Source organism: Corylus avellana, chromosome 8, assembly GCF_965113065.1.
Source record: "Corylus avellana chromosome 8, dhCorAvel1.hap1.2, whole genome shotgun sequence".
Lineage (NCBI taxonomy): Eukaryota > Viridiplantae > Streptophyta > Magnoliopsida > Fagales > Betulaceae > Corylus > Corylus avellana.
The window spans coordinates 20,815,580-20,828,469 of record NC_142497.1 but is presented as its reverse complement, the minus strand read 5'-3'; the positions used below and the strand labels follow the sequence as shown (position 1 = coordinate 20,828,469).

General features: G+C 38.1%; 2 protein-coding genes across 2 annotated transcripts; one reads left to right on the top strand and one right to left on the bottom strand.

Annotated features, from left to right (window-relative positions):
• Positions 1 to 3,122: 3,122 nt before the first annotated feature.
• On the top strand, positions 3,123 to 5,482 carry LOC148584260 (serine/threonine-protein phosphatase PP1 isozyme 1; the record flags this gene model as incomplete). Its single annotated transcript, XM_088518824.1, has 3 exons — positions 3,123 to 3,695; positions 3,767 to 3,979; positions 4,956 to 5,482. Coding segments are annotated over 2 exons (738 nt in total), but the record flags the coding sequence as incomplete, so codon positions are not given.
• Positions 5,483 to 8,888: 3,406 nt separating this feature from the next.
• Positions 8,889 to 12,239, bottom strand: LOC132163104 (receptor-like protein 54). The gene has a single exon (XM_059573302.2). The coding sequence runs from the start codon at positions 12,214 to 12,216 to the stop codon at positions 9,073 to 9,075; it is 3,144 nt and encodes a 1,047-aa protein (XP_059429285.2). The 5' UTR covers positions 12,217 to 12,239; the 3' UTR covers positions 8,889 to 9,072.
• Positions 12,240 to 12,890: the final 651 nt, after the last annotated feature.

Sequence of the window (12,890 nt, the reverse complement as noted above, 5' to 3'; positions counted from 1 at the left end):
CTGAAAATTAAAAAAAAACAAACAAAAACAAAAAAAAAAAATAATAATAAATGCAATGCAATGCAATGAATGCTACATGCTCTAGGATATGAAGAAATATGCAAGACAACCAATCCTAAGCATGTTATGGACCACCTTACTTTAGGTGAGTTCACTACCACTCCCCCTCAAAGGGTGAATGGTATCGACCTTCCTAACCCAAACCTTCTTAACCCTAGGTACAGATTTGTGACTCTTGTCAAACTCATCTAACCTAGATAACACTCCCTTCATCATTATGCATAGCCCCTCAAAACCTTTCCTAGAATATGAATTCTCACTCTTATGCTCACGAGGTCTCAACTTAAAACAGTTAGGTCGAATATGACCAACTTTTCTACAATGATGGCAGGTAGGGACAAATTTCGGAGAAGCTTATCTCATATGAAGAGGGATATACATATACTTAGATCTAGACAAACATGACTCTACACCACCTTTTTCTTTCTTAGGAGCAACCTTTTTATTCCAAGGTCTTTGGGATTTCAACTTAGAACAATTTGGTCTAATATGACCAATAATCCCACAATGGTGGCATGTAGGAATGAACCTTTGAGAAGGTTGGTTCCTTGCAAGGTAAACAAAGTTGGAGTTGCTTCTAGGTAAAAAGTGCTCAACACGAGAGTACTTACCTTTCTTACCCTTCTTACCTCTTGAGGTCGCAGTAGTTGTTTTCTTCTTTTTCTTTAAGACTTCTTTTCCTCTTCTTCTTGAAGAGTGAACAACAACTAGCTTATCTTTATCCAATGGCTCTTCCAAGTTTTCTGTTTCAACAAAAACTTTCTTGGAAGAAGAAGCAAGGTTAGAAGAATGAGCAATAATCTTGTCAAAATCAATCCCAGGTTTATCACAAGTAGATTTTTGGGTATGCAAAATTTTGTCAAGATTATCATTAGAGAATTTTTCCAATAGAGTTTTGGACTCCTTTAATTCATTCTCTAATGACTCAACTTTATTAGCAAGATCATGATTTTCAGATTTCAATGTTTTACACAAATCAAGAGAATCACTCAATTCACCAATTAGCTCATCTTTATCATGTTCAGCCTCTTTGAGTTTCTTTAGATTCTTGGAATTAATAACTTGTAACTCAGAGAATTTCACAAACAACAAATTATAAGTCTCCTGAAGATCAATTTCATTATCAGAATCATAATCAGAATAATACTGTTTATCAGAAGACATAATAGTTTCAAAACAATCAAGAGTTTGGGACATCTAGAAAGTATATAGGATCATACTCAGGAATTTAATCCTTTGACAGAGTGAACCCGCTCTGATACCAATTGAAAATTCTAAATACGACTCCAAACGACACCAATAAGGGGGTTGAATAGGTGTATGCAAATAATACGCAGAATTAAAAATTAAATAATCATACAACCAAAATATGTAGAACAATAGATCACAAAGACACAAATATTTTGGTTACGAAGAGGAAACCATTTAGAGAACTCTCTAAAATGTAAAACCTCTCCGGGGCAGCCAAACCCAGGAAATCAATCAACTATAAAAGAATAAGGATTACAAGAAGTTCACACTTACAAAACCTTTGCAATTGACACTTCCTTGCATAAGACAAGCGACCCACTTGACTTCTACCGCAGTAGCCCTTTCCAGAACATCTGGCACAATCCTTCTACTTGATCTCCTTTACCGGAACTCCGGTAGACTTCGGTTGTATATGATTTGTGATGAAGACACAACCTTTAACTCTAAGAGAGACTAACCCTAACACTCAATATCTTAAACGCTCTCTTAGCACATGGAATTCTTATATGGAATTCCTTACAATTTCGTGCATAACAGCTCTCTATATATAGACTACAAGAAAACCTAGTACTAGTTGAAATGGGAAGAAAAACTGGTTCTAGTTGGAATAGGATTCATCCAAATTTTCTTTCTTATCTTGCGAGATGATTTTGGCATAGCTAACTTTCGAATTTTGAAAATCTTATTTCACAAAGATTTGTAGAATTTTGTGTTAGCTTTCCAATGTCGCTGGTTTCATCTCAATCCGATTCGTGAGCCGAAAGTTATGGTCCGAATACTAATACATGTGCAGGATACGAAATTTAATCAAATCCTATTTTAACTCTAATTAAAGAATTCCGATTTGATTAAACTTAACCATATCATATAGGTCTTCTATTATGATTGGTTAAGCTTAACCACATCTTCTAGGTCTTCTCTTGACACAAGACCTCGTATGTATGCACTGCTGACGGGATTGCAGATGAATGTATTTTGTCACTGAATTTGGCAATTCAAAACCCAACACTTTAAAATTCACTTTTATGAGATCCCTCTTAGATTGGATTGTAGTCTATGGTCCTTCTTCCTCATTTTTGAATCTTTTTAAACCTTGTAAATTTTTTAGATTTTGGACACCTTTGATGGTTGTCTACCTTGCATACATTTTGTGTATGAGGGCTGTGTTAGTTTTTCATTTCTATAACATTAGTACTTAAAAAAAAAAGCATAAATGACAAATATTATAGTGATACAAGGGTAGGAAACAAAGAATACAGCTCCAGATTTCACCGCATGTTATCCCTGAAGTTGCCAAAACATCTTGCCACAAGTTTTAGAAGCTGGAAGCATGGGAAATGGGATCCATTACTAGGGAGAGAGTTCCTGGTAATACTGAAACGGTGACGTACCCTACATAATTTTTTGTTTTCTACTAAATAGCCTCCATTAAAAAGTGAATACGTAATTAGGGTGTGCTAAATGTTAAATTGTGTTTTTAAAGTAGGTTTCTAATAGGATTAACTCCAGGAGCTGGGATTGTTTTTTAATATTCTCTACTTGAGTATGCCATTTGGCAGATGCGTTCTGTATATCTTGATGTATTTTTATCACCTAAATATAGAAGTTTGTTTGTTTTCATGCTAATTTAGATAACATATTAAAAACAATGCTTAACCTTTGACTGGGCTACCTTTTGTTGTTTCTATGATGGGGGTTTGGATTGTTCTTCTGCATGTATCACGTTTATCTCCCTTCAAGTCAAGCGAACACTAGTTTTTATACTTACCAAAAGAAGTGAATACTAATATTTGTTTTTTTTTTTTTTTTTTTTTCTTTTACCAGGTGATATTCATGGACAATATTCTGATCTTCTGAGGCTTTTTGAGCATGGGGGTTTTCCTCCTAATGCCAATTATTTATTCCTAGGGGACTATGTGGACCGTGGCAAGCAGAGTTTAGAAACAATATGCCTTTTGCTTGCCTATAAAATCAAATACCCTGAGAACTTTTTTCTTTTGAGAGGGAACCATGAATGTGCTTCAATTAATCGGATATATGGATTTTATGATGAATGTAAACGCCGGTTCAACGTAAGACTTTGGAAAACCTTTGCTGATTGTTTTAATTGTCTTCCTGTGGCCGCGCTCATAGACAATAAAATATTGTGCATGCATGGTGGCCTCTCCCCTGATCTAACAAATTTAGATCAAATCAGGAACTTACCTCGTCCAACTGACGTGCCAGATTCTGGTTTGCTTTGTGATTTACTTTGGTCGGATCCTAGTAGAGATGTCAAAGGCTGGGGAATGAATGACCGTGGAGTCTCTTACACCTTTGGTCCAGATAAAGTGTCAGAATTCTTAATGAAGAATGATATGGACCTCGTTTGTCGAGCACATCAGGTTAGTGACAGTCCCTTATTTGCCCCTATTTTTTGCACTCAAGTAGCTTACCAGGATGCATATTGTTCCAGGTTGTTGAGGAGGGGTATGAATTCTTTGCTGAGAGGCAGCTTGTAACAATATTCTCTGCTCCTAACTATTGTGGCGAATTTGATAATGCTGGTGCAATGATGAGTGTTGATGAAACCTTAATGTGTTCTTTCCAAATTCTTAACAAAAAGTCAAACTTCACTTGAACAAATCTGTGAACACTGCAGTGTGCATTGCACCTTAGACTTGCTAATGTGAGTTTCTTGCTACCACCTTTGTCTTGCAAACTTGGTCATTTCTGAAACATCTGTGTGTTTCAATTTATGTTAATATGAAAAGCTACAACTATATATGATGAATGGCATGTGCTTAGTAATGGGCTTGCCACAATTATTCTTCAATTCTAATTTATATTGTGTCATCACTTGATTCTGTTAGGAAATTAATCCTATTTCCCAAGACCCGTGAGATGCGAAAAATAAGAAGAATGCGGAATAACAAAGATTAGGCAATCACACACGACACAAAGATTTAAGTGGTTCGGCTTAACAAGCCTACATCCACTGGCGGAGACGACCCGGAGAAAATCCACTATCAAAAGATGGAGTACAAAAGTAGTAGAGAGAAAATCACTCAGATCCCAAAGCCCCAATACACCCAAAATCTCACTATCACACAAGAAAGATTATTCCCAAAATAGAATACAAAAGACAGATGTACAAACTCTTCTTTTGCTGGAACGGATGGCGGCTGATCTCTATTTTCTTCTCTCACTCTGCAGCACCCTTTTTCTTCTAATCACTTGTTTTTGGCTCCCCCAAAAACCACCAAGAAGAAAACACCCTTGCTGCCCTTGTACCTCCTTCTTTCAAATTCTCTCTATTTTCTCCTCCCTTTGGTGCTTCACGTTTTTGGCACACACAAATTCACCTTGTGCTTTGTTCCTTATATAGAAGCTTAACTCTCCTTTTACATGTTGGTCTAGGACTTCTACTATAAGTCAAACAAGGAGTCCAATTACACATAGGAGAAGGACTCCAAATCAAACTTGGACAAAAGTCTCCTAAACCCAAAAGGAGTAAACCGGTTGAACCAAAAAACCTCTCCTACTTGAAGAAGGAGACAAAACATTGGGTCCCACCATGACTTTTAATTCAAGTCATACTTAACAGATTCTGCTCTCGAACAAAAATAATTCTCATCATTCTTGTGTTGACACCTTGCTTGCAGAATGCATTTACTCTAATTCTGAACAAAGCGCTGTGAAGATGGAAAGGCTGGATCATAAGCTCCTTCAAACATAAGTTGAAAATCTAGTATCTCTTCCTCTGTGTTGAAGGTATGAGTTATATATATACCGAAAATTCTCTCTTCAGAAGGAGCTTAGTGACTTGTCATTTTGCAGCCAATTGCTATTTAGGGTGGTGGCAAAGTCAGAATTTTGATTTAAAATGATTGTCAAAGCTCTCTCACTGAAATTTTGGTGAGCAAATACATTTGGTCTGTAAATGGCTACACATCATAGACTCCACGGGGAAATTGTTTGAGTTGATGAATATTTATAAGCCCTGCAATAGTACTACTGCTGGGCATTGCAAATGTTGCGTGGTAGCAAATGCTAGTATAAGCAATTAGAGTTTCTATTGCCTTCTTTTCTTAATTTCTTCTCCTCCATGTTTCTTTTTGACATGATTCTGGTCTCCCAAGAGTAAAGTGTTAATCAGCTTTTCATACAAATGTTACGCTTTTAAACATAATTGTAGCATGCTCCAAGACATGCGAATGTGATTATTCAAGTATGCTTGAAAAATTGTCAAACCGTATTCTGGTTGCTGGAATGTGATTATTCAAGTATCCGACGTTTCAATACATGAGAACTTTGTATTATTATGCAGCTTCCATTTTTCTCATACTTAACCTCTGCATTTGCAGACTTCCCATAACCGATTTTTCTTTTTGATTGTCACTTGAAGGGTTTCTGGCTCCACTGCCTTTTAACTGTCCATAAAAAACTTAAAGCACTCAAATCTACTTTAAAGGTTTAAAACAAAAAAAAAAAAAAAAAAAAAAAAAAAAAAAAAAATTCTGCTTTAAAGGTGTGGAAATTTTTTTTTTCATTTTGGGAACATCCACCAGAAAATCAAATCCCATACTGACCAACTTGACTAGATCCAACAGCAGCCCCCCACGGTCCAGAACCAGGCCCTCAAGACTGACCTAGATGAACTGCTCAAAAAGAGGAAGTCCTCTGGAAAAGTAATTCCAGAGAGTGTTATTAGCTAGCCTGTAAGGATCTTAATATAAACTTCTTTCACACTTCAACTATCATTAGAAGGATACAAAATGCCATCGACTTCCTCAAGGCCTCAAATGAAACTTGGCTCTCAGACAGAAGTGGGAACTTGCTCTTAATCACACTTCAAAACCCTCTTCTCCTCTTCCTTCCCTGACTTCTCTGAAAATCTTGGCCCGTTTGGTAAAGGATTGTGTATTGGATTTTTTGTTTGACTAGTAATAAGAAATTATTGATGTAATATAAAATAGAAATAAGTTTTGAATTTTGTGTAAGGAAAAATAATAAGTTATGTTTTGTAATGGGTGTTTTGAATAGTAATAAAAGTGATTGATGTGATATAAATTATAAGAATGTTTTGAAGTTGACCTTTTAGGAAAATGTTTTAGGAAAATTTTGGGTTGTTTGCCAAATGAAGCCCTTATAAACCCTTTAGAACCTGCCATCTTTGAGGAGGACAACATGTCTGCAACTTAGGCTCCACAAAAGCCCTTGGATCAGATGGTTTTACAGCCTTTTTCTTTAAATCCTACCGGGCCACGGTGAAACAAGAGGTCCTTAACTTAGTATAAAGTTTTTTTTAGGGATGGGAAATTCCTAAAAGAGTTGAACCCTAGTCCCCAAGCGACATTGCCCTTCCACTGTTCACCATCTATACCCTATCAAAGTTGCTTTACACTTTGAAATACAAAAAAGGCAGAGGGCTCATGGACATAAAAATCGATATGAAGAAGACTTTTGACAGAATAGAATGGGCTTTCATACTTGGGATTTCAGCTCCAAGTGGATGAAGGAGTGCAATACATCCGCCTCCTTTTCCATCCTCATTAATAGTTCTCGCTTTGGCAACTTCTCCTCCTCCAAGGGCCTTAGGCAAGGAAATCCCTTTTCCTTTTTATTTTAGGTTGTGAGATCCTTGGAGGAGGATCTCTGCTTCAAGTCATGGTATTGCATCTGTTTACCTCGACCCCTAGGTGGGCTAGGCATCAGATCCATGAAGGGTCAAAACAATGCTCTCATTGCCAAACTTGGCTAGAAAATTATTTCTAATCCTGCTGAAAGTTAAATATCAGAAACTATTCCAGGAGGCTGCTCTTGGGGTCTGGGAAAGTATTCTCAACTCCAAACCTCATGTTGAAGCATGCGCTTGCTTACGAATTTACCCATATTCCCCCCTTCCAATTTGGGACTCTTGTTGGGTTCCCCATATCCCAAATTTTAAACCCAAACCACTAAATGACAGTAACCTTACCCAACCCATTCTCCTGGTATCAAGCCTCATCACTAAAAATGTTTATTTCCTCCGATTCTATGGAGAGAGGAATCAGGTTATGTGGGATAAAGATAAACAACCCTATTTAATTTTGATAAGAGATCGAGCTGGGCGCTAATCCACCCTGTGCATAAACATGGTTTTTTTTTTTTTTTTTTAATTGAATAAGGAAAGGGCTACAGGGAAGGATCTTTTCCACTTTTGATCCGAACGGAAGAAAAAGTGAGAGATCCTGAAAACGAAAAAGGGGTGAGTTCCCCAACAATAAACCCAAAATAAACTAAAACAATACAAAAATAAAAATAAGAGGGAAGGCCACCCCAACAACAAAGCCCAAATGGTAAAATACAGTGCAAATACAAGAACAAGTACTGGATCCAGTCCAAAAGGACCAAACAGCAGGCAATGGTAATTGCCAATGATCCCAAAAGAATCATAAGCAAGCCGGGCCTATTCCAGAACCGCACAAGGCGGTGCAAATTGCAAAGAAACTCCGTGAAGAGATCTTTGCGGGCAAACCAACAACCACTGTTAAATGGCTGTTGAAAAGTAGGCACTGCAGAAAACCAAAAATGAGCCGGCATAGGACGACCACCAACATCAATCTCCTCCTCAAAATCAAACCAAGTCAAGGCAAGGAGATAAAAACCCACAAAAAACAATACAAACAGCAAACTAAAACTAAATTTACAGTAAAACAGAAATAAAATTACAACAAAAACAAGCACAAAGAACACCAAAAAACAAGGGCAGGGGCGGTGGTAGCCTGCCGAAGAACAGATCGGCCACCGGCAAGCAGTGGACTGATCGAGGATCGGCTGGCGGAAGAAGGAAGCTAGGAGGCCAGGGAAGATGGTGGAAAGCCTCGATTGGTGGATGGGTCGGCGAGGAAGAGTAGATCGGATTTTGAAAAAACCCGATCTAAACCCCCAAAAACCAGATCCACAACCAGGAACTTCCTCGAGGCAGTGGACGGCGACAGGGATGGACTGAACGGCGAGAGGCTGGGCGGCGAGAGGCTGGACGACGACAGGCTGGGCAACGACAGGCTGGGCAACGACAGGCTGAGCGACGAGGGAGAGAAGAGCAGCGGCGGTCTTCGAATCTACACAAGAAAAAGAGAACAAAACACAAGAAATCCAAACAAAAAATACAGCAAAGAGGGAACAAAGAAGGGGAGGGGAGTGGAGGAAAAACCTTTTCCTCCACCCCGGAAAGCCCGCACAAGGCGGAGAGAAAGACCTCACTAGGAGGCGGCTGAGGAAAAAACCCTAAGGGTTTCCAGAGGTTCTCTCTCTAAACAAGAGAGAGAAAGCAAAGGGTATTGGGCATTGACTTCGTGCATAAACATGGTTGGTTGGCCTTTAAGCAGTGAATTTCAGTGTTTGGTCAATTAACATGATTACAATTTGCCAGTGAAAAAAAAGGAGTCAAACCTTCAAAAGGAAACACTATTAGTTATGTTTTCCTAGACTAATCACATACTTTATAAATACCTCTCTTCTGACAGGGGAATTTGAAAGCAATGACCCACGCAAATGTGAAAGCATGGCCAATTTTTCCTCCGCATGACATGTACGCCTCGTAAGTAGTCCCCAAAAAAATAATATCAAACAAGTGCATAGTTGAGTAATATAGTTTGCCAATTACAAAATATCATACCATAAGACAATACTTGCATCGAATTACATGGATTTTTTTTTTTTTTTGCTTAATACCGAAACCAAAACGACTAGAATTAATAATGATAAACCTGGAGGTATTGTGCTGCATAACTATGACTAGTGCCTCCGCCTCTGATTTCTGTGTCTCCAATTTTTATGGTATTCTTTTCCAAGATATAATCGAGGGAAGATCCTGGAAAGAATGTGGTCAACATGTTTGTAATACCATATCCTCCACCTCTTCCAAAACATAAGCGGCCCAATGATAATTCCAATGCCAAAAATAAATCCCAATTCAATACTTATGTAATTCCACTCTATCACAATTCCAGAATTCCAATGTTTTTCTTCATATGTTGGAGGTGACAATTGCGGCTCCTCATATGTGCAGTGTGATTTTAAAGGGATGCCACATAATCTTTCATTCCCTTCAAAGGAAGTTTCCAAAAATGTGGCGAATTGCTTGATGAATGGAATTTTTCCCTCCAACTGATTAAAGGAAAGGTTGAGAACTGATAGGAAAATAAGACCATCGGCAATTTGCATAGGAATCTTACCAGAAAGCTTGTTGCTTGACAGGTCTAGTGACTCAAGATTTGTCAATTTCCCCAAAGATGATGGAATTTGGCCCGTGAAAGCATTATGCGACAAGTTGAGAATATGAAGCACTTTGAGTTCTCCCATTTCTTTAGGTATTGGACCATCAAAACCATTGCAAGAAAAGTCAATAGTGGTGAAGATTTCTAGGATATTCTTCAACTCCACCATTAAACCCTTGATAGTAACTGTTATCATATCTCGATAATAAATTCCAGCCACTTGGGTTTCAAGGTAACTTAGCCTTGATTGGGCCTCATGTGAACGATTCATCATTGCCATCCAAGTCAAAAGAAGTGTTATTGGAAGGTTACCAGTAAAATTGTTTGAAGCCACATCTATAATTTGAAGCATTGGCCAGGTGGCATTAGGCTCTGGATGAGTAATGGACCCGTAAAATTTGTTAGATCGCAAAACAAGAACCCTCAACATGGATGTGTTCTTCAAGTAAAATGGGAAGGTACCCTTGATGTGGTTGTTCCCAATGTCCAAGACCTCCAACCGTTTGCAATTGGCCAAAGATTTTGGTAGCCCCCCTTCTAGTTGGTTTTTATTGAGATATAAAGTTTTTAACCAACAATTATCTGGAAATGCATCAGGAATTGTGCCATTGAGGTTGTTTGTCCTTAGATTCAGCACCCCAAGTATACGGCTCATCTTAATCAAGCATTGGGGAATTGTGCCACTGAAGGAATTATTAGACAGATCTAGAAGTTGAAGATTTGTAGCTTTGCATATTGATCTAGGGATGCTTCCATATAATTTATTACTTGAAAGAGACAAGAAGAAAGTGTTGGCAAGGGATTGACTGATGCTTGCTGGTATCTCTCCATAGATCTGGTTGTTTGAAAGGTCTAGATATTCTAAAATGGATTGGTTTCTCAAGAAATCAGGAAATACTTTCAACTTGCAAGAAGCCAACCCTAAGTGGTAAAATTGGGGGAATGAGGTTAACGAAATGTTAAAACCATTAAGTTCAACCAAGAAGTTGTTGTATGAAAGATCAAGCTTTGAAGGACTTTTAAACTTTTGAATCACAGTAAGGTTCAGGGAGCCAGAAAATTGGTTGTGCGAAAGATCTAAGTCTTGCCATGATGAAAGGGAAAATAGAGAAATTGGAATATTCCCATTCAATGAATTGCCGCTCAAGTCAAGATAAATTAGATTCAAAAGTTCTCCCCACTGAGTGGAAGTAATGTGACCAGACAAATGATTATTACCAAGCAGTAAGAAAGTCAGATTCTTGAACATCCCGAAATTTGGAATTGATCCATTGAAATTGTTGTATGACAAGTCCAAATTGGCCAATTGTGTGAGGCTTGCAATTGAGTCTGGAATTGATCCGTTGAAATTGTTGCCTGACAAGCGCAAATCGACCAATTGTGTGAGGCTCGCAATTGAGTCTAGAATTGATCTGTTGAAATTGTTGCCTGACAAGCGCAAATCGACCAATTGTGTGAGGCTCGCAATTGAGTCTGGAATTGATCCGTTGAAATTGTTGTATGACAAGTCCAAATAGGCCAATTGTGTGAGGCTTGCAATTGAGTCTGGAATTGATCCGTTGAAATTGTTGTGTGACAAGCGCAAATCGACCAATTGTGTGAGGCTCAAAATTGAGTCTGGAATTGATCCTTTGAAATTGCATTGTGCAAGATATATTCCTGACAACATTTTAAGGTTACTGATAGAGGGTGGTACTGACGCAGAAAAATTTGTATAGCTAAGTACCATGGTTTGAAGAGATCCATTTGGAGGAAATTCAGGGAAAGAAACTTCAAGTCGAGGGTTATAGAACAACTTAAGCGTTTGTAGCGTTGGAACCTGGAAGATCTTTTCAGGAAATTTTCCATTCAGGTAACACCAATTGAAATCCAAGAATGTCAAATTTTTGAAATCTGCAAAAAAATCTGGAACTGGAGCAGATAAATTGTTACGAGACAAATCAATAATTGAGAGGGACTGAAGATTTTGTAAGGAGGAATCAATAGGGCCTGAAAGATTGCACTCTGACAAGCTCAGCACTCTCAAATTTGGAAGTGAAGATGATAAAGCTTGACCCCACTCATTACCTTGTGCTGATATTAATACACCATCAAGATAAAGTTCAATAAGCTCCGAAAGTTTCTGAACGAGCACATTTAAATTTGGATTCTCAAGTTTCAGTTGATGGATGTAATAAGAGGTAGATAAATCAAGAGTGACCAACCTTGTCAAGCGCGAAATCGCAAGAGGAATCTGCCCTGCAAAGCCGGCATATGAGAGACTCAAATAACTCAAATTCACCAACTTGCCAAACTGTGGTGGAATATGAGAATTGTTGAAGTCATTATAAGCCAAACTCAAGCTTTGGAGGTGCTTAAAACTGAAGAGGCTGCTTGAATTGCCAAGTCCACCCGAGATGTATTCAAAGGACAGGTCGAGACCAATAACACGTCCCTCGTTGCAGGTTACGCCTTCCCAAGAACAGCAATCGACACTTTGGTTCCACTTAGCAAGTTTTGTGGACCAAGTAGAATCGAATACAAGGGTGTTCTTCAATTCGAGCAATAGGAATTGCTGATTGTCCAAACATTGGTGAGACACCGCAAAGACGGTAGAGAAGTTGTGGAAAAGTGTGCAGCAGATGGGCACCAAGAAGAGCCATGAAAAGAAGGGAATTCTCATTTGGAGGGAGGCTGTAGTAATTAAGAGACACTAGCTCGTAGAGTTAAGAATTGAAGAGGTAATGAAATCTATATATATGGAGTGTTGGTGGCTCTGTTTCCAACCAGCGTCTAACAAATTTATTTTGAGAAACGTGGCCTTGGAGTTGGGGGAAGAAATGAGAGTCAACAGAGGAGCATGGAAGCTTAAGCTAAAATTTATTTCCAGGTAGGTACAGATTATGAATAAAGTGGGAGTTGAGGGGCTAATGAGAGGAAATTAAGGTCAAGTCCTGTAAATCACCTACCAATTCCTATTTGTCCCCTCGATCTATTTATTCCTCATGACTTTCCTACTCCCAATTTATTGGCAGTGGGATATTTCCATGTCATGCTTAATTCAAGACATTTTCAAGGGCCCATAATTTGGTGGAGGTAGGTATTACAGCATTCACATTGACCTTTTTTTAAAAAAACTTAATTATTTAGTTGATTTAGCTAGCCAGTTTTCAAAATCACTAAATATTGAACTCTTTAAATATTTCTACACTTTAACTAAATATTATATTTTATTAATGAATCAAACTTTTAGATTCTTTACATTAAAAATCTACTTTAGTCAAGAGGAAAAAAAAAAAAGAAAAAAAGAAAGTCCACATACCCCCTCAAACTACCACCCAATTAACAATGTCTTCC

Bases quoted from the DNA above. Each gene is read 5' to 3' on its own strand.
- LOC132163104 (XM_059573302.2), bottom strand. From the start codon at position 12,216: ATGAGAATTCCCTTCTTTTCATGGCTCTTCTTGGTGCCCATCTGCTGC.